Source organism: Copadichromis virginalis, linkage group LG14 (genome assembly GCF_057382275.1).
Source record: "Copadichromis virginalis isolate Kocher_CV1m ecotype Utaka linkage group LG14, C_Virginalis_male_GT1.1, whole genome shotgun sequence".
NCBI lineage: Eukaryota > Metazoa > Chordata > Actinopteri > Cichliformes > Cichlidae > Copadichromis > Copadichromis virginalis.
The window spans coordinates 34,617,092-34,636,836 of record NC_140631.1 but is presented as its reverse complement, the minus strand read 5'-3'; the positions used below and the strand labels follow the sequence as shown (position 1 = coordinate 34,636,836).

The 19,745-nt window shown below is 39.7% G+C and overlaps 1 protein-coding gene across 1 annotated transcript; it reads right to left on the bottom strand.

The window, feature by feature from the left end:
* Positions 1-2,313: 2,313 nt before the first annotated feature.
* urb1 (URB1 ribosome biogenesis homolog) lies at positions 2,314-18,939 on the bottom strand. The gene is made up of 39 exons (XM_085430597.1): positions 18,717-18,939; positions 18,457-18,596; positions 18,217-18,368; positions 17,998-18,127; positions 17,808-17,904; positions 17,650-17,735; positions 17,447-17,572; positions 17,202-17,332; positions 16,925-17,120; positions 16,705-16,842; positions 16,438-16,611; positions 16,232-16,358; positions 15,999-16,121; positions 15,788-15,900; positions 15,587-15,706; positions 15,104-15,220; positions 14,840-14,978; positions 14,593-14,751; positions 13,808-14,007; positions 13,503-13,721; positions 13,242-13,427; positions 12,303-13,143; positions 12,009-12,213; positions 11,733-11,919; positions 11,601-11,659; positions 11,331-11,515; positions 11,138-11,248; positions 10,992-11,055; positions 10,738-10,906; positions 9,615-9,717; positions 9,364-9,524; positions 9,154-9,265; positions 8,841-8,947; positions 8,465-8,608; positions 6,310-6,419; positions 5,972-6,178; positions 5,569-5,810; positions 4,427-5,005; positions 2,314-2,696 (listed from the first exon to the last, which is right to left on the bottom strand). The coding sequence occupies exons 1-39, from the start codon at positions 18,841-18,843 to the stop codon at positions 2,515-2,517; spliced, it is 6,768 nt and encodes a 2,255-aa protein (XP_085286723.1). The 5' UTR covers positions 18,844-18,939; the 3' UTR covers positions 2,314-2,514.
* Between the last annotated feature and the right edge of the window lie 806 nt (positions 18,940-19,745).

Below are 19,745 nucleotides of genomic sequence, written 5' to 3'. Positions count from 1 at the left end.
ATGTTGCCCCCTTGTGACCAAACCTGCAAACTGCATCCAGCCTTTAAAATACAAAACGAGTAGTACTGACAGAAGAAACAGCTGGACTTGAATCGCTAAACACACACGCGGGTGAGGATTTCACGGATATTCCTCTAAGACGATTCATGGTAGAAATAGCAGTAAATGGCTATTATTTTCTTTAGCTGATTTTTGTGAATGAGACAGTAACACGTTCCCTCTCAGATGGCTGGAATGGAGAACTCTACCAGCGGGATTATATATGAATACTATTATGATTACCTGGATCCCGTGATTGTGGATGAGAGAAAGTTAAAGTACTATAAATGTAAGTTGTTTATTTTAACGCTTTACATAATTGTTCTGTCTTGCTTTTATTACACGAAGATAACACATTTTCTATTCTCCTCCCAGATTCCGTTGTTATAATATTTTGGGTAGTCGTCATTACCTTTGTGGCATGTCTTTTTCTCACTTTGAATCTACTGTCTCGCAGTGGAAACCTACCAAAGTAAGTATAAAGGTCAATTGCCTTTAATGCCTTTAAAGTGCGTTTTCTAACTGAAACATGTATATGCGTTTCAATATGCGTAATCCCTAAAGGGCTGCTCATACTTAAAATTGTCTTGTTGTCTTTGCAGGAATCACACGTCAACTAATTCACTAGAGACTCGATCTTTATGAGAACATAGTGAAAAACGGAGGGGATGGACTCAAATTCAAAATGTGATGATAAGGTGCAACAGCACTAATGAAATTTAAAATGAGAAGAAGTGACCATCATTCTTAACATCTCGCAAGATCACTGCAAAGTTCAAGGCTTCCTTAACCATTAAAAAAATGTTACGTAACAGCTGCTTTGAGCTTTAAACCACTGTGTGTGTGTGTGTGTGTGTGTGTGTGTGTGTGTGTGTGTGTGTGTGTGTGTGTGTGTGTGTGTACATAAGAACAAGGACAGCGAGAGTATATTTGGCAGCTTTGCTCCTTCCATTTTCATTTTAGTCCCAAAACTTTCTGCTCAAAATTTGTACATACAGTACTTTGGAAAAGTTCTGAGCCACCTCTCATTTCTTTGCATTTTACTAGGTAAATGGGAGCATGTAAACATACAGGGACATACGGTATACAAGGCAAAACAGACTTTGTATAGTTCTAACAAGTTTTAAAGTCGCCTTTTGTATGACTGACTTTTTGTAGTTTCTTTAAGAATTCTTCAGGAATGGTTCTCCAAGCTTCTTGAAGAACATTTAAAGCTCTTCATTGAGGTCCAAATCAATCCACAACTTTCATTGTGTTTTTTCAGTGTTTTGGGATCATTGTCATGCTGAAAAATAAAGTTGTTGCCAATCAAACTCTAAAAATACTTTACTGTGTTAATGACAAGATGTCAAATACCACAGGCTGAAAGGCAGCCCCAAACCATGACAGAGCCTCCACTTAAAAAAAAAAAAAGGCTATAGACACCCACTGTTGTACCTCCTCCATACATTTCCACAATGGTTTGAATGAAAAATTTTACATTTGGATTTATCACACCATAAGACCCTTTGCCACCGATTTTCAGGAGTTCTTGTGTAACTTGTCACACCTCAGCCTTTTCACTTCATTTTCCTTCCTTAAGAATGGCTTCTTGCCAGCAACCCTTCCACTGAGACTATTTCTAAAGGTCTTGGTGAGCAGTAGATGAACAAAACTGAAGGTTTAAATGCATCTCACAGGTCCTGCGTCACGTCATTTGTTGTTTTTTTCCCCCCGTTTTGCATGAACATGACTAAAAATTACTAGATTTCTGATTCCTTGCAAGCAAAATATGAAGACGTGTAGGGGTGGCCCAAGACTTTGGGACAGTACTCTACATAAAAATATGAACAAAAATCTTAGATGTCTTATTTTGATACATATGTCCTTAGTTTTATACTAAAGGAAACAATGTCAAGAATTCCACCTGCAAACAAAGCATAGCTTAACATAAGTTATGCTTCCATCCACATGCTCTTCCTTCTTTGTGACTTCCCAATATAAGGACAATTAATACGCACAAAACCAGAAGTACCAATTATTTTTAAAGATACAATTTAAAATTAGTCTTTTGTCAAGTTGTTTGTTATGTTTAGACAACACTAGTTTATCATTAAGTGAATTTTCTTTATACTTGAATGATTCATAGGTCAGAATTAGGTGGCTTAACAAAAGATATTCCTATAAAAATATCAGGTACAAGGACTGGACTGAAAATGAATAATAAAGCAGCAAATTTCAAAATAAAAAACGGTGATTGAAGACACACACACACACACACACTTGCAGGCACACTTGAGGTTAATGAGTTTAAAATAACGTTCAAATTGACAACAGATTTGTAAATCAACATTTTATGACAAGACGGTTTTACAAAAGTTTACAAAATATTTTAAGTCTATTTACAGGAAATAAATGCAGCTGAACAGAAGTATGTGACGTCTCATTTGGTCTATTTTAAAGAACACATTAAGTGTTCACATATAATTTATATATTCAACTCTTCATGGTGATGATGTCATTACAGATGGCTCTTATGTCTACTTTCTTCTGGGACGATTTCACTTTCTTGCACTTGGCTCCGGTCACCAAACTGACATGAGACAGGAAGAGATCAGCCGATGTGGCTCCACTCCACACCTCATGGATGTACAGTGACAGCAGAGACAACCCTGCTTCTGGAAACAAGAAAACAAGACATCAAACTCATTTACAAAACAACCTATTAAAACTTATTGTCACTTTGGGACTTTAAAGATACTGAAAAAGAAAATGTAAACATGTATTTACTATTTTCTTCTATATTTAAATGTATATTTTTACGTACGATGGATTCTACATCACGATTAAAATATGTTTGACAATATATATTATTACTGTAGGCTTTCTTTTTTTAGTTCATGCTTTGACAAATGTGGCAAATACAGAGTATCTAATCAATGTAGAGAATATACAGTTGAATTCATAACTTCATTTTGTTAAAAAACACCAAATATAGAATATTCAACCATTTCTTAGACCACCTGTCAAAAAAAAGAAAAGAATATTTAAGAAATCTCTAAAACGTGTTTAAAACTAAATATTATGCCATTTATTAGGCAAAATCCTTTGATCCTAACAGGAGTTGTCATTCTTGCTGGCATTGCAATCTCTTTTGTTACTAAATTAATAGTTTCCAGCTGTTCTCTTTGTTTGTGCAAACTATCTCTGAAGGATTCAAGTCTGGACTTTGACATGATCAGACCATCAGTCTAAATTCCTTTTTCTTAGTCAAATAGTTTCTGCACAGCTTTCAAGTATGCTTGGGGTCATTGTCCTGTTGGTATATGAGCCAAACAGTTTCTGTGCAAGAGTTTAAACTTAGATTCGTCTCTCCAAAGTACCTCTTTCCAGTTATCTACAGTCTACCATCTGTGTTCTTTGGCAAATCCGAGATGTTTCTGGATGTTTACAGGCCCCAATAATGTCTTTATACCAGCAGCTACTCTTCCTTTTAAGTCTTCTTTATTCAGTTGTCTGAATAAATTGTGGAGGTAATTGTGGAGACCTTCTCAGACTGATCTAGAAGCATTTATCTCTACTTGAAGATCAACACTGGTTTCCTTCTGTCTCTAGTACTTAAAATCTTAAGTTGATTCACATCCACTTCTGTAAGTTTTCATTTTCTGCTTCATTTTCTTCCTCTGGGCCTTTTCGTGAATACCAGTTCAGCAGTTGACTTCAGGGCATGCTCGACCTCACTGTGACAATAATTTCTGTATTTCCCTGTTTGTCTCAAAGACCATGCAGCACCACGAAGTGCAAACTTTTTCCTTTTCCTTTTCAGCGAGTTCTCAACATTTCACCGTTTCGAGGACAAGTGAGGAATTTCAAACATTTTTATTCCCACATTTGAGCTTCTCTGAGGAGTCAGAAATTAATCATTTAACCAATAAAACTATTTTTTTCTCTTCTGGAATGCAAGTAAGCAACTCTAATTTATCATCTTAATAAAAATATAAAAATGTGCTTTACTATTGTTCCTTCCCTTTTATAAACCAGTAATTTTGAAAAGCCATGGCTAATAACAATAATTGTATTTAAGTCCTAAAAATATCATTTCAGTTAAAGATATTTTGCATACTGGCAGATTAAAAATGACAAAATAAACGATTCTGGTAATTACCAAAAGTGTAAAAGCAGTATGCTTTTGCCAGGGCTTCCATCTTTTGTAAGTAATTATGTTTGTTAATGTAACTTTCCTGCAGCAGCAGCAGCAGCATTGTGACATCTAGGGACCGGGACAATAATCTCAATTTTAAATCCTTTCATACTATATATGTTAACACTACATCCCACTTGTTTAACTGAGATAACTCATCAGTTACAATTTCAGAATGAGGGTTTGGAAAAAGTAGCAGGCTCTTACCAAGTCTAGTCTGATCATGTGTGGCCTCTGGGATGCAAGCAGAGACAACTGCCTGATGCAGCTCTGGAAGGTTGCCTTGGATCTCTAGCAAGGAGATCATAATCTTGGTGAAAAGCTGTAAGGTTTCTGCTCTTGCTGAAATGCTGGAGTGACAGTGAGCTTCAAAGGCCTGATGGTAGAGCCGAAGGAGGTCCGCTTTCAAGCCAAGATCAAGCAGTACAACATCCACAATTTTTGTGTGTTTGATCACAGCCTTTTCAAGCCAGAGCAAGAATTCTTTTGCCCTGTTTTCATCATACGCGTCCTCCACCAAGCACCTCAGGGACCACTTTGTAACCAGGTGCGCAGTAATCCTGGCCAGCCAGCTGGGATCCAGCTTGTCTGTTGGCAGAGCTGGCTGGGGTTCACAGAGTTGGAAAGCAGGCTCCCAGTGAACAAAGATATTGGTGAGGTAAAGTTTACACTCTGTCAGAAGACTCTTATCTTCATTTTCGGTCTCTGTGTCTTCTGCCAACTTTTCTTTTCGCACATAGACGTGGGAAAGGGAGCTCTTAACTCGGGCCTTATCCTTTCTCATCCCTAAAGAGGAATATGGACAAAATGATATACAATGTGACAATGCAAAATAACAAAACTCTAAATTTTCCACTTCTTTATAAACATGACACTTGTTAAGCCTGATTTTTATTGCTGTTCTTTCGTCAGCCGTTCCTTTGCATTTACTTTTAACTCTAAGGCCAAGTTTCTGAGTTTGGCTGCAAATCAGGCACATTCATAAAACCATATAAATATCAAATATGAAGTATCTACTATTTAGAGATAGCAAGTAGTTATCAAAGCTACACAAAGTAAAGATATTACAAAGTATCTTAATCACAACTGCAAACATGGGTACAAAGTGGGTCATACCACATTTTTATACCAGTTAGTTTCATTCAAACACCTCATATATGTTTATCATGTTCATGCTGTTAAGTTTCAACTGGTAGTTTTTTTAATTAGCTGTTTAAATAAGGCTTGTTTAGGGTTGAAAAATGATCAGTATCTCCTTTTCCATTATGGGCTTGGAGGGTGTCCATCAAAGACTACCGTGGCAACTGTACAAGATTCTCTGTATGTTAGAATTTGTTAAAAGCACTCACCCATCACCTCCTTCACTTTGTGCTTTTCTGACAAGGCTTGTATTTGGGTAAGAAGTTCTGTATTGTGGGACGAGGAGGCCCAGCAGTGAAGCAGAGCGAGGGCTTCGGTGCAGGACAGAGGCTGTGGCTGGAGCGTGAGCCGGTCTGCCTGTTTGCTTACATGGAGAGCAGTTGCACGATGCTTCAGCACAGAGCAAAGAGTCTGTAGAAACAAGCTGAGCTGAGCAGCCTTCAAACCCAACCTGTCAGAAGGAGATGAAACAATGACATCTTTCATCAAAAGACAGTTAACATTTACTGGACATCTTAGATTTCATCACTGCACGTGTGAATAAAAGTTTTGGGTAAAGTGCCCGAGGTGTGGACTTTCTAACAGCCCTGAATGATGGATGAGACACGTTACCCGAGATGTCTCGTGATAGTTGACGCCACACATAAGAATTCACTGATGAGTGGCGGAGGAAGACATTTCACAAAGCTCTGAGGTTTCTCCTCAGCAGATAAGGAGGTCTTTGCTTCATCCACCTGCTTCTCCTTCTGCCCGAGGGCCGTAAACCACAGCACATGAAACAGATCGATGATGGCGCACAGCAGCTGCCAATCCAGATTCCTGTCAATTAAAAACAGACATATGTAACAAATATGTAACTGATGAAAATCATCATTAAAATATCAAAATAAAAATTTAAATATCAAAATAAAGAACCAAAATTTAACAGCAAACCTTAATTTAAGGCTCACCTTTTTTCAACTATTTGCATTATCCAGGTTAGGAGCCCAGAGGTCTTGGTGAGGTTATGCGCCGCTTTGGTCACATGAGCAGCCTGACACAACACCCTGATGATCTGTGCCTAAAAAGTGAGAAATACATGTACGTGATATTCTTATTTTTCCTGTTTGTGTACATTTCAGAGAATCACGCACCTTATCCTCAAAAATGTGTTCGTTTTCAGAACTTTACGGTGGTACTTTCTGATCTCTTTCTTCATTATGTGAAGGATTTGGCTCTATAACCTACTAGTGTAATGAATAACTATCTTATTATTGGTGTTTTTCATTATACGCAGTAATAGCTGAGTAATGTGTAGTCCATTCTGCACAGAGTTGTTATAGTTTTTCTATTTTCTAGTGAGTTTTTATCTTGTTTTAAATTTTTTTTTAATTCATTTTAGCTTCAATAGGTTTCCAGAGTGGGTTTGCTTGTTTCAGGTTAGTTTTCAGTCCTCAGACGTCAAATGCTGATGGGGTATTGTCGTCACCTCACCCGGGACGAATAAGTGTGAATGCGATAACTTGAGAACGAGGTGAAGTATGAGTTCAAATCTCAGTGACCTCGACCTCAAATTCAGAGGTCAAGTTTTCTGAAAATTCTGTGAATGCGTTAACTCAAGAAGAAAGTCACCTAGGATTTTCATATTCATACAATAGGTGCATCTACTAGGAGGCTGAGGGGCAGCACTGGTAACCGCTAGTATTTTTATTATTTGAAAATGTTTAGTTTTACTTTAATTTTTATCAATTGTATCAGTTTCAGCGTTAGTTTAAGTCCTTTTCTTTATTAATATCACAGCAGTTATATGCTAACGGTAGCATTTAGTATGGCTATTACAATAAAAACAACTTTTTCACATCCATAGTCACAAAAATTGATCGAGGGCTCATGAGACAACTTAATTATATTAAGTAAATAACAAATTGTACCAAACTAACATTAATACTAAAACTAAGGATATTTCTTCTATATTTTTATTTTAGTTTCAAACATTTCAAGTTCAAAAAGATTATTTCAGTAGTTTTTGTTTTTTAAACAATCTGTTTTTATTTTTACTTTAGTAAACTATAATTTGTTTTCATTTCCAGTTTTACATTTTATGTTTAGCTGTAGTTAACTATAATAACTTTTGTTCTGCATGCAAACTAATTTTCTAATCTTTTCGAGCCCCAAAAACAACAGTTTCCTGAATCCACCAGGTACAGCATGATGTTTTCTTTCCTTCTCATCACACAAAATAAGTTCCTGGGTGTGCAGAGAGGCAAAAGCAACTGCATTAAGTTGGCCCCAGAGATCCACCTGAATAGTGAACTCCCCCAAAGCTGGCAGCAAAGGGGTCAGATTTTAAGTTTGCTAGAAATGACTGAAATCACAGCAGCTCATTTGCCCCCGATCTCACCATATTCTTAGCATCCTCCTCTATCACACCAACCCTGTACATGTCCTACTTTAGTACATCCATAAACCTTCTATTACAGAAGTAACTATGAAATAGATTCAAGGAGAAAGCACATGTCCTAAAGACACAGGATGTTTGACATCTAGAACATAGTGGGCAAACAGATGGATAAATTACTGTTTGAACGACGTGGTAATGTGGAAACATTTGAGTGTACCATGAGTCGTCTGAAATGGTTTTCAACCAAGAACCAATTAACCAGCAAATCCTAATCTTATTCTACGTAGAATCATATTATACACGTGTGAAACTGGTTGCTGTAGGGGTTGAATTTAAGAACACAGACATCAAGTCTTGCTTAGAAAGAAATTGATAGCATGGTAAATATTTTGACACAAATCTAAGCCCTTGGAGGAAACTATATCAGTGAGAGCATATTCACATAAATCAGCAAGAAAGACAAGCTCGCTGTCATGCCAAACCTTGAACAGTCACAGATACAAAAATGCTGTCAGGAGAGAGATTAGTGAGACAAAACAAACCATAAAGGCCCTGGTTGGTCTGAAAATGTCAATATATCACCCAATAGTAATACAAAAGTTTGAAAGGCTCAATCTTCCTTTAGATTTAACTTTTTTAGGACATATTGTCTTGATCTAAAATGAAGGTTTCTTCAAAACTCAACTAGAAAAAATGGTGACAACTACAGACAGACAAGCGTGTACCTGGAAGTGTTCATCACACAGAGGGCTGCTGCTGAAGCCTAAAAGGATCTGAAAGATGCCTTGCTGGTTGCACAGGTCATAGCAGTGTCCATCTTTCATCCCTTGCTCCAGCACGCTTAGAATCCACTCACGTTCCACCTTGTGCTGCAGAAAGAAAGAAAACACAAACAGTCACGACTCCCACGTCTTTCAACCCTTCACAAAAACGGATAACAGTCTAAAAAAAGGCCTGAGCTAAGCAAACAAACCGATAAAGGTTGCTCATCCAAGAGGAGTTTATTTGGATAGTCATTTAAGTTCAAGGAAGCGTCACCAATCATGTTTAACACCAGACGGCACCAGAATACAAAAACAGTGTTTTCACCAGTTTCTTTACCTCCAAGTCAAAACTGTAGAAAAGCTTAAAAAACTCAGGGACTCTTCTGAAGTCCAAACTCTGGTGGGATAGCAGAAATCTGTTCAGCACCACGTACATGTGGTCCTCTGGGAAAAGCGAACAAACATGTGAAGGTCAAGGATTCTTTTGTTATTACAGGAAACGGTAGATAGAAAAACAAGTGCAAACCATGACTGTGATTCTTATTCAGGATAGATTAGCCTAAAACCTACTTTCAACCTAAAAAGCATCTCTTAGTAAATAATAAGAGTTATGTCAGCAGAAAGATATTCAAGTTTTCAGGGTTACACACCAGGTTTGAGCATCTGCTGAGCCACTTTGGTGATGTAAGTGGTCATGACAAATGGGAGTCTTTGATTCTGTTGCTGAATTCCATTTTTTACCATGTCCATCAAGTAGAGCAGCTGTGAGACAAAAACAAGCCCGTCAGTGTTTCCAAACACACAACATTTACACACACACACACACACACACACACACATAAGATGTCTCTAATATTTACCTGTCTCTTTTCTCTGAACTGAGCACCCTCCAGATGTTGGTAGAAGCAGCTAAGCACGTGGTACGCTGCCGCCCTCACCTTTGGATCATAGCTACTCAGAGCCATTACAGTTACTCCAAGAGCGTGGCTGGATACAAACTTCAGGCAGTCAATAACACATTCTGTCAAAGAGGAGGAAATACGCAACAGATATAAGAAGTGATAATTAAAACTAATTATACTGAGTGACGACAACCAGTGAAATATGATACCTGGCCGCAATATGGCGCTGAACAGAGGCAACAGAAAACACGGATCATACAAATTCCCAAGGTCTTTCACTTTATTATTATTGTAGAGTGGCTCCGTGCTTTCCTGAGAGAGGGTAAGAACATGTACATTACACAAACATATAATGCAGTGTGTCATTTACCACTAATTGACACCGATCAGGCATAACCTTATTTTTTGCTGCCAGCGCAGCCCTGACCCGTCTGGGCATGGACTCCACCAGACCCCTGAAGAATCTGGTGGAGTCCATGTTAGCAACAGATCATTTAAGCCCTGTAAGTTGCAAGGCGGGGCCCCATGAATCAGACTAGTTTGCCCAGCACATCTTACAGATGCTTGACTGGATTGAGATCTGGAGAATTCAGAGGACAAGTCAAGTTTCAATCTTGTTGTTGTGCTCCTCAAACTACTCCTGAACCAAAGCATTTGTGGTGCATTATCTTGCTGAAAGAGGCCTTTTTCCATGAAAAACTGTACATGGTCTGGAACAATACTTAGGTAGGTGCTACGTGCCAAAATAACATCTAAATGGATGGCAGGACCCAGGGTTTCCCAGCTACAGATTTCCCAAAGCATCAGGCTGCCTCCGGTGGCTTGCTTTTTTCCCCATAAGGCATCCTGGTGCTAGGTGTTCCCCAGGTAAGTGATGCAGCTAGCCATCCGAGGTCCAGTTGTGATGCTCATGTGCCCATTGTTGGTGCCCCCGACAGCATGCAGGGTCAACGTGGGCACTTTGACTGGTCTGCAGCTGTGCAGCCCAATACACACCAATCTATGATAAACTGGGCATTCTGATACCTTTCTATCAGAACCAGCATGAACTTTTTCAGGAGTTTGACCTATAGACGTTTATCTGCTGGAACGGAGAACAGGGACCAGGGATCAGAATTTGGCCCTTGCTAAAATCCTCAACTGCCAATTTTTCCTCTTTCCACCAAATCAACTCTAAGGACAAAATGTTCACTTATTCCCTCATTGATCCCACCCACTAACATACGGCATGATAAACACATAATAAGTGTTATTCACTTCATCAGTCAGTGGTCATAATATTATGCCTGATCGGTGTAAATCTGAAAAGTAAATATTCTGTTAAACATTAACCTGCGGGATGATTTTGCGCTGCTGTGGAAAGTGTGCAATAGTTTGCAACATCTTGTCAGGTTTGAGGAGAGCCAACAGGTCATCTGAGCTGGTCTGCTTCCACAGAGAAGCTCCCAGGCTTTTACTGGTCTTGTGGTGCTCCACTGCTATTGGGCCCCACAACAATGACCTGCAGTTGAAAACTCACACTGAGTTTTTGTATTAAACAAGCACACTTCTAGCATTTAGAACATAAAAAGATGAATTCAACCTACTGGAACTTCAGCAGGCTGACTTGGTTTCTTTCATATTCCTGAAGAAGCAGCAACAATTTTTGATCTGCAAAACAGAAGAAGATATAAGAGGATAAGACAATAAAAACGCAAAAAAAGAAAAAAGAAAACAGGTTTTCTTGTTTTACCTGAAGTACTCAGCGTAGCTCCGTATGCTCCCAAAAGTACAACAAAATGATTGATGTTGCAGACACTCGGGCTTTTCTTCACCAGACAGAGTAGGAGGAATACCAACTCTTCTAAATTGACAACAAATGTGTGTTTTTGTGATTAAATTGTGATTTGGAATCTTTAAAAAAAAAAATCTTTATTGCATTGTACCTTTAATCTGGCAGCTGTTAGCCTCTTCAGAGTCCAGCATGGTGGGCAGGAACAGAGAATGGCTGGAGATCATTGTGTAAAGAGTGGGTAAAGGTATCAGGTCCTTTTGAACCTCAGTGCCACAATACATCACTTCCAACAGGCTGCTCAGAGTGTTCAGGAAGTGGTGATCTCTGTAGCGATATCTGAAAGATTTAAGAATATTTTACAGTCACTCAGCAAAAGTTATGAAACATTAAATAGCAAAATGGATTTAAATAGATAACCTACTTTAGTCCATTTTTGACAAAATTGTTCCACTCAGATGCAGTGATGTCTTCTTTGGATATCTGTATAAAGAAAGTAAGTTAGGAAATGAAAAAAGTTTAAAACTTACAAAATGTATGCGTGAAGTAAACCCACTAGCACTCGCTGTAGTCTTTTTAAGATGCTGTGCTCCTGCTCTAATGGGGAAGTAGCCTGATCTTTCGAGTGACTGTAAGAGGCAATGAGACACTTGATAGCTGCAGTGGCGACAGACTTCCTCCATTTTTCCTGTTCTTCTGGGAAATCAGCCAGCTTGTCACTGATAACATCTACTAGTTGCCATCTGAAAGAGCAAAGAATATTCATCAAGTAAGTTTTGACAGGATCATTTATTTATTTTTTGTAGTTTTGTAGTGCGACTATAAATTTCACCTTTCAAAACTGTCCACATTTTGAAGAGCACTGGGAAGACTGTTGATCAAATCCCCGATGTCCTTGCTGTTTGCAGAGAGCTTTATCAAACTGCCTAGAGTTTCCGTAAGCTGGGCTCCGGACTCTTCTGTCAGGTTTCCCAGAACACACTGGGAGAACTTGGCGAGTAACCCTTGCTTCAAGGCTTTCAAAATGTCTTTTTGCACTATGAAACAGCAGCAACCAAGCATACCTCAATTAGTATATATAGCAATACGAGATAAAAGAGTAACAATTATTTGTTTCAGTACGTACCATCTTTGGGTCTGGCTGGGTCCTCTCTGCTTGCCACACGTAAGTACATATTAATCAGTGGAAGGAAGGCTTCCGATTGGTCAGAAAGCTTCTCCATGTTTTCAGGTTCAAGACACCACATCTCAAACCGGAGCCGGTGAGTGGAGCAGTTCTGCAGCAGGAGAGAGCTGATAGCCAGAGAGTCTGAGAGTGGTCTTTGGAGACAGTGCAACAGCACATCTGTGTGGAGGAGTTTTGCACTGCTTGGCTCACTGGATAGAAACTGGAGCAAGAATGCCTCCAGTGCAGGCTTGGAACAGGACAGCAGCAGGGTGCCCAGACCAAAGAGGTGTGCCTGTGTCAGAAATGTGCCATGGTCCTGGGAGGCCGTATATTTACACTCTGTGAGGATCTGTAGAGCTGCCTGACCGTAAATGCTGAGCTCAAAATTTGCCCCCTTACTGCTACTGGGGGAGATGAGGCTGTTGTGTGGGAGGAGAAGCAACTTGGAGACAACTTCCCTCAAATTACCGGAATCCATGTAGTTGTGCAGAGACAGGAGGCCCTGGAAAGTTCTGGAGTGTTTCTTTGCCGGTTTAGAGCCCTTCTCCACCAATTCCTGAAGAGCAGCTCTTTCTAAAGCTCCCATGTAGCTCCTCAGAAGCTCTAGATGATTTAGTTCTTGAAGAACAGGGGCACAGAGCTTCAGGAGGACCAGAATATTATCTGTCATCAGTGAACACAAGTGCTTAAGTCTGACAGGGTTTAGAGAGTGAGGAGGCATGGCAGATAGCTCCAGAGCCAGAAACCACTGCTCCAGATATGGATGCTTGAAGACGGAGCCAAGAGCTGAAAGAAGGATCTAAAGAGAGAGAGTTTCATTAAAAAAAATCCTTCCCTCCAAAAAAGGAGAATATTGCAAAGTCTGAAAAAACACAGTAAACGCATTATTTTTCTAACCTGCTGAATATTAACTTCAACCGTGGAGGACTGGTTAAGTTCCAGAAAGAGGTCTGGTCCTTCTTGGCATTTCTCTACAGCTAGTTCAGAGTTTTTTGCCTCCTGAAAGCCTTGGAGCTTGATCACCATCTTTTCGAGTATTTCCATGAAGGTCCTCAACACGGAAGCTCCTACGTCTTTAGAGAACTGTGAAGAGGGAAATGATGCACTGTTTGCATATTCAACAATGTGAGGAGGACGGGGCTTGTTTTGCGCACCTACCAGTCCAAAGTTTTCCACAGTTGATCTGATGTAGAGTAATATCTGCTTGATTGCAACTGGAAACTCTGCCAGAGAAAGGGAAGCTAAAGCTTCTTCTGCACTTTTCCTAAAGGTATCCTTAAGCAAAGTGTCTGGACCTTGGATGTAGGCAGCTTTCATCAGTGCAGTGTATGATGTTTGATCTGATAATCCTTTTGCATGGCATTCAGAAGACCGGAACTAACAAAATAAACAAGAGTATTAGTCCAAGTATTATGTCTAACCATGTCTGATTAGGCAATCTCGTTGTATCACTAAAAACCCACCAATTCTTCACGGCACTGCTGTGGTAGCCACTTGGAGTAATACTGATGAAAACATACAATGGCTGAATGAGGAGAGGTAAAGCATTCAGAGGAGACAAACTCTTTATCGTACTGCAGCAGAGCCAGACAGAGAGGGAGCGGCTCTCTCTGACAGTGCAGCACATCTGAGAGCACTGCAGCCAAGTATTCATATACCATCCCTAAGAGACACAAAGACAGATGGTTACAAACATCATAGATCACAGTACATTTACTTTTCAATCAAAGTGTCCATGAACAGAATGGGTAAATGTCTTTTTAAACATTAATTACAGGCTATGGGCCAGATTCACTAAACTGGGTTTTGGCATTAAAAACAACAACAACAAAAACCCACAATGTATTTACAAAGAGAGCGCAGTGATTGCCAATATTACTACAAGAGATGGGAACTCAGAGATTTTGTTGCAAATGTGTTTGTTGGAGATTCTTTCACAAAGTGCAAAATACAGGAATAGAATATTTAAATCAAGCAAATTAAGTTCCTAAAGTTTGCGACACACAGTTTAGTACTAATTACAGCGATATTTAATGCAGAGAAAACGTATTATTTTCCGAGCTTGATATTGAAATGAACTGACTGTGTCTGTGATTGCACTCACATGCAATTTTGTCCCGTTTAGTAAATCTGGCCCTATATTTAAAGTTGTACTTCTTATACTGCATAACAAATTTCATGCTTTAAAAGTTTTTTTTGCAAATTTGTGATTTCACTCTTTGTCACAAGTGAGGCAGAAATCATTTACCACTATCTGCTGGCAGCTTGTTTCGGGCCTCCAGGGCAGCGGGTACCAGGGCACTGAAGGGGAAGGTTTGCATGATGAGATCTTCACTTACAGCTGGGCCGAACTCCTCCAACTCACCATCACTGGCCTCCATAATGATATCGAGCATGTCTATGACATCTGAGATGAAAAAGTAAAAAGCATAAACATTCACGGACATACTTGAGCCCTAAAGAATTCAGCGTTGATTCCACATTTAAATGCTGACCATCTATGTGAGAAACTGGGACACTGGCTGTGTCACCCTCCTGGCTACTCAGATTCGCTTGCAGATAACCTGCTTCCTGGACCAGGCTGGCCACTTTATCTGTGTATTCATAGGAGCTGCACACCAGTTTAACCAACACCTAGAGCAAGAGACAGATTTTAAGAGTTTATTATCAGGCATAAGGATTAAAACCTTTATTTTTTCCAACCTCCAATATGACGGTTATGTAGAAAAGTAGGAAGAAATAAAAACTGGAAGACTTACCCGCTCCAAGAACTGAATAACAGTTTCTTGCTGGTTTGGCTCTAGTCTGGCCAGCTGTTCAAGCCAGAGCTCAAGCTCAGTCCAGGTGTGCTCGAACACACCAGTGTCCTTTAGTACCTAAATACAACACAGGACACCAATTGCTTTAGCAGTGCTGCAGGAGGAAATTTGTCCACACGAATATAAACCTCTTAAAATAAAATCCTTAAAAGACTTTAGCTTAAGCTGCTCTGATTTCATTAACTTAAAAAAGTTCAATGGAGGATTGAACTGTACCCTACAAAAGATAAATATCTGCTAACATACATATAATCCCTCCAGGAATGATGCCCTCGTATATAAAAATATAACATGCTTACAGTTTGTTTGCCTAAGTGGACCAATCTTGAATAAATAAGCACTAATTCAAATATCTAAATATATACAGTATGTCTCATATAATGCAGACTGAAAGCACAGAGGAAAAGGCAAAATGCTCCTTACTTTTAGAACAAGCATCTGTGTGGAGGCTTTCAGGTGGCTGCTGCTGCTGCTCACAAACATCTTGAGAAGCAGGTAAAATACAGATTTCTCTCCAGATGATGAATCTTTATCTGCAGCACCCTGTAAACACAGAAAAACTATTTAGAATAGATGTGTTTTAAACCAAAAATAAAAATAAATCAGAGAATTTAACTTCCTTACCTGCATACGGAACCAGGAGAATTTGCTTGCGGGAAGATCCAAGGCCAACTGCAGTACGTGGTGCTGCAAAACTGGGGGGACTTCATCCTTTATTCCTTTCTCTGACACAATGCCTGGACAGATAAAAAAAAACAGTGTCAAAAGCCATTTATTGGAAAAAATAAGCTTTAAAAAAGCAAAAGTTGGAGCTTAATAATGCCAAAAACATTACCCTTTAAAAGCTTGCTGAAGTCAAATTTGCACTGGCTAACCAGATGCGGCACCACTTTCTGGTAAAGGCATAGGACCTGAAGAATCAGAGCCTTCAGCAAAATGACCTCAGCTGTATCTTCAGCTGTTTCAAAATAAAGCACACAAGACAATCAACTCAGATCCTTTTGGGTTTTTAAAAAAAAATAGGATTACTTGGAATAAACAATAATCATGTACTGTGAATGCTACTACCAGGCACTTTGCATTTAGTCAGTTTAGCATCACCTTCGCTTTTATCCTTTTTTTCTTCAGAGCCAGCTTTTTCCTTCTTGCTAAGTGACTGCCACTTTTCAATTATGCTTGTCATGTCAGGCAAAATCTGGAACAGAGCATGAACAATGATTCGAGCCTTTAAAGGTGGATCATTTGCTTTTATTAAGGCACTTTCCTGAACCTACCTTGCCGAGCATCTCCCTGTACTGCTGCACTAAATCCTCCATCATCTCAGCAGTGTATAGGTCTGAGCTGCACCACACAGACTTATCCAAAAGATACTCTATGTTCTTACTGGCTCTTTTCAAGATGAAATTGACCACCGACAGGGTTGTAAGGTGTGCTCCTGTATTGGCAAGCTGTCAAATCAGAGAAGACACATTTAAGTAAAAAAAAAAGTTTTCAGTCTTTACTGCAGTAATAAGTTTATTTTATGAGGCTCAGTCACTTACAATAAGGCCCTGTGTGAAGAAGCTCTTGTTGCAGACTGGAGGAAGAGATATCACCATCACCATGGAGAGCAAGCGAGGCAGAGGGATGACCTCCTGAGTTTGAAAGACTGTGGATATCTCTGGCTGGGCCTCGTAGATCTGATATAGAAATGTAAAGGTGACTATTACCATCTAAAAACTGATAAGATATTATTTTAACACTTTTACCACCAACAGTTACCTTTTTAAGAAGCTTCACATTGTCTTGCCAAGTAGTTTTGAGGCGCGGAGCATATGCATACTGAGTCTCCTTGAAGTATCTGGACAAAATATCGGGGGTAGCTTTCAGCACATTCACCACCAGATCTGCCACCAGTTCATCCTCAGTCGCCTGTTTCAGCCCCACCAAAAACTGGAGCAAAACAATGTTACCAGGCCTGCAAAGAAGTAAAATCCAGTGATCCACATGAGAAGTTCTCAGAAAAGGACAATGTGAAATTGGAATGTTAATGACTTACTTGCCAGCTGTGCCAAAGCTGACATCATGAAAGCTGATACCATGCTTACGGGAGCAACACAGATCAAGAAGGAAACTGTGAGCGAGTTCCCGGATGACTGTCATCCCAGAAAGCTCAGTGTTTTCCGACATCTTAAAAATATCATGTAATTAAATAAAAACGTTACTTGGACATGTTAAAGTAAACTGACCTGACACAATCTTTGTTTCTTTTGACACAAAACAGCAAAACAACAAGCGACCTACTCTGTCATCATCCACGGTTGCATCTGCAATCCCATTCCATTTATACAGCGACGCGATGCTGGCCAACACAGCAGGTGTGAAGAAACGTACTTTCTGTGTTTTACTGATGGCTTTGTTTAGAACAACCTACAGAAAGACAGAAAGGAATACATCTTATTACTAAATCCATGATCTGATCTCAAATGTCCTGGACTAGTACTTACTTTAGTTTTCAATGTGGACAAAATCAGGTTGACTGTGGACATCCGGTCCTCCTTCAGACCTGTATTCAGGATCACTGGCAGGAGTTCTAACACACCAAATGAACATGTTACTCACAGACAGTCCACTGCATAAATTATAATTTATATCTAAATATTACCTTTGATTTCTAATATTTGTCCGACTGTTGCGTTATCACCAGACACCACGAAAGAGAGCACAAACTGGATAAAAGCCTGGTGGACATCAGGTCTACCCTGTAAAATTATAATATCCAGAAAAGATTTATCTACAGAATACGACTAATCTGATGCACATCATAAACCCTGTGGACAAATACTGCATCGCACCTGCTTATCCTTCATCTTTGCCAATCCAGACAGAAATTTGTTAATGTGAAGGTGACTTAAGACCTCTCTGGCAGCTTCTGGACCCTGGGTGACCAAGGCGCACAGAAGACCGAGACACTGGCGGATAAACCTGTGTTCAAAGGGAAACAACATTGGTTTTGAGGCCAGAATGGTTTTAAACTGAGTGTCATTGTGCTCTACTGAAATCCACAAATCAACCTGTGGTTTGCTGAACGGAAAGACCCCTGCAGGAGTTTCATGTAGCTGAAAACGGTCTTCTTCACAATGGCATTGCCAACCATGTTGAAATGGGAGAGGTCACTGGCTGTCCTTAGAAGGATCGCCTCCAGGCTCCCAAAAATCAGCATCATCTGTACAGAAACACGATCAGAGTTTAACTCAGAAACCTCAGAAAGAGTGAGCCGGGCCAGAGCCGTCCGCTGAGAAACTAAAGCTTACCTCACTCTCTACGTGTTTTTCTCCTTCGAGCAATTTGAAGATCTCTGCACACTCCATGGAGATTTTAATATAACCTTCAACCACATCGTACAGGTCGGACCGTGGCAACTTCTTAGCGGTCGATATAAACTTCTCCAGTCCTGCAGACGAAAAAAGGAGGGGGGCAAAGGCGGGATGCCGATAAAACAATGCATAGTTGACTGAATGCATAACACAATATTATTACTTCAAGCTGATGATTTGTACATACTATCACTCACCCTTCATGGCTGTGGTCGGGTCCTTCAGCATGGCTTTAAAAACTGTCCCACTGAACTCCGGAATCGTTTCTTTTTTCCGCGGAGTGTCTGACTCAGCAGACTCGTCGTTGCGCCGCTTTTTACCCATTTTGTTATATACAAACAACAATTACCACTGACGTGAGTTTTTTTATGCACTATCCTGCCATGTAAGTGTTGTCACCCACGTTGCTCTGTAAACAGAACGCGGTACAACGGAATTGTCATCCGACCAGAAACGTTCGCTATTGAAATTTAGTTCCGCATTATCATGTAAGTTAAATAAAATGTATTTTGTCTCCTCCGTCTTTTACATAAAGCACATGCACATTTCATAAAATTTGCGACATTTTACATGCCTTAAACATGTAAAAAAAACCAGTTAGCTTATTCTTTTATACTGTCTGCCTTTAGCTTGACGGCTAGGTGTGAAAACTCTCTTAGAAGTATTTTTTAATATTCAGGATTTTAATATTCAAGAAGAGGGCGCCGGTCTACAACACTTTTGATCCAAATCTTTCACTTTTGCCTTAAGTCTCTCTCTCTCTCACACACACACACACACACACACACACACACACACACACACACACAGAGAGAGAGAGATGGGGGGGGGGGGGGGGGGGTGCTTAAATATTAAAGAATTTAAGAAAGCTAGAAAACTCTTCATACCACCAGGCACCTATTTAATCATGTAATTCACATTTTCTTACAGGCTACAAGTTTTAATCCGATCTGCAGAATTTTGCTCAAGCTTGAATTATTGAATGTTACAATAATGAAGCCTGTCACCAATCAATGATTAATCCCTCCCCAGATGTCATCTTGCACTGGGATCACACCAGCAATAGTTCTTAGACTACATCCATTTTTCAGACTTGGTCAAAAAACCACCTTCCAGGATGGTTCTGACTACAGTGGGTGTATTCAGGATGAGATTTCGTCATTGCACGAGAAACACAAACTCAAGATAGGCAGAAAGATAGAAACCCCTTTTTTTCTGCTCCGTTT

What these genes read in the sequence shown, in the direction of transcription:
- urb1 (XM_085430597.1), bottom strand. Translation starts at nt 18,843, where the DNA reads ATGGGTAAAAAGCGGCGCAACGACGAGTCTGCTGAGTCAGACACTCCG. An exon ending in TCAGCAGATGCTCAAACCTG is followed by an intron (nt 8,948 to 9,153) that starts GTGTGTAACCCT and finishes CGCTTTTCCCAG; the next exon opens with AGGACCACATGTACGTGGTG. An exon ending in TGTGTGATGAACACTTCCAG is followed by an intron (nt 6,420 to 8,464) that starts GTACACGCTTGT and finishes CTCACTTTTTAG; the next exon opens with GCACAGATCATCAGGGTGTT.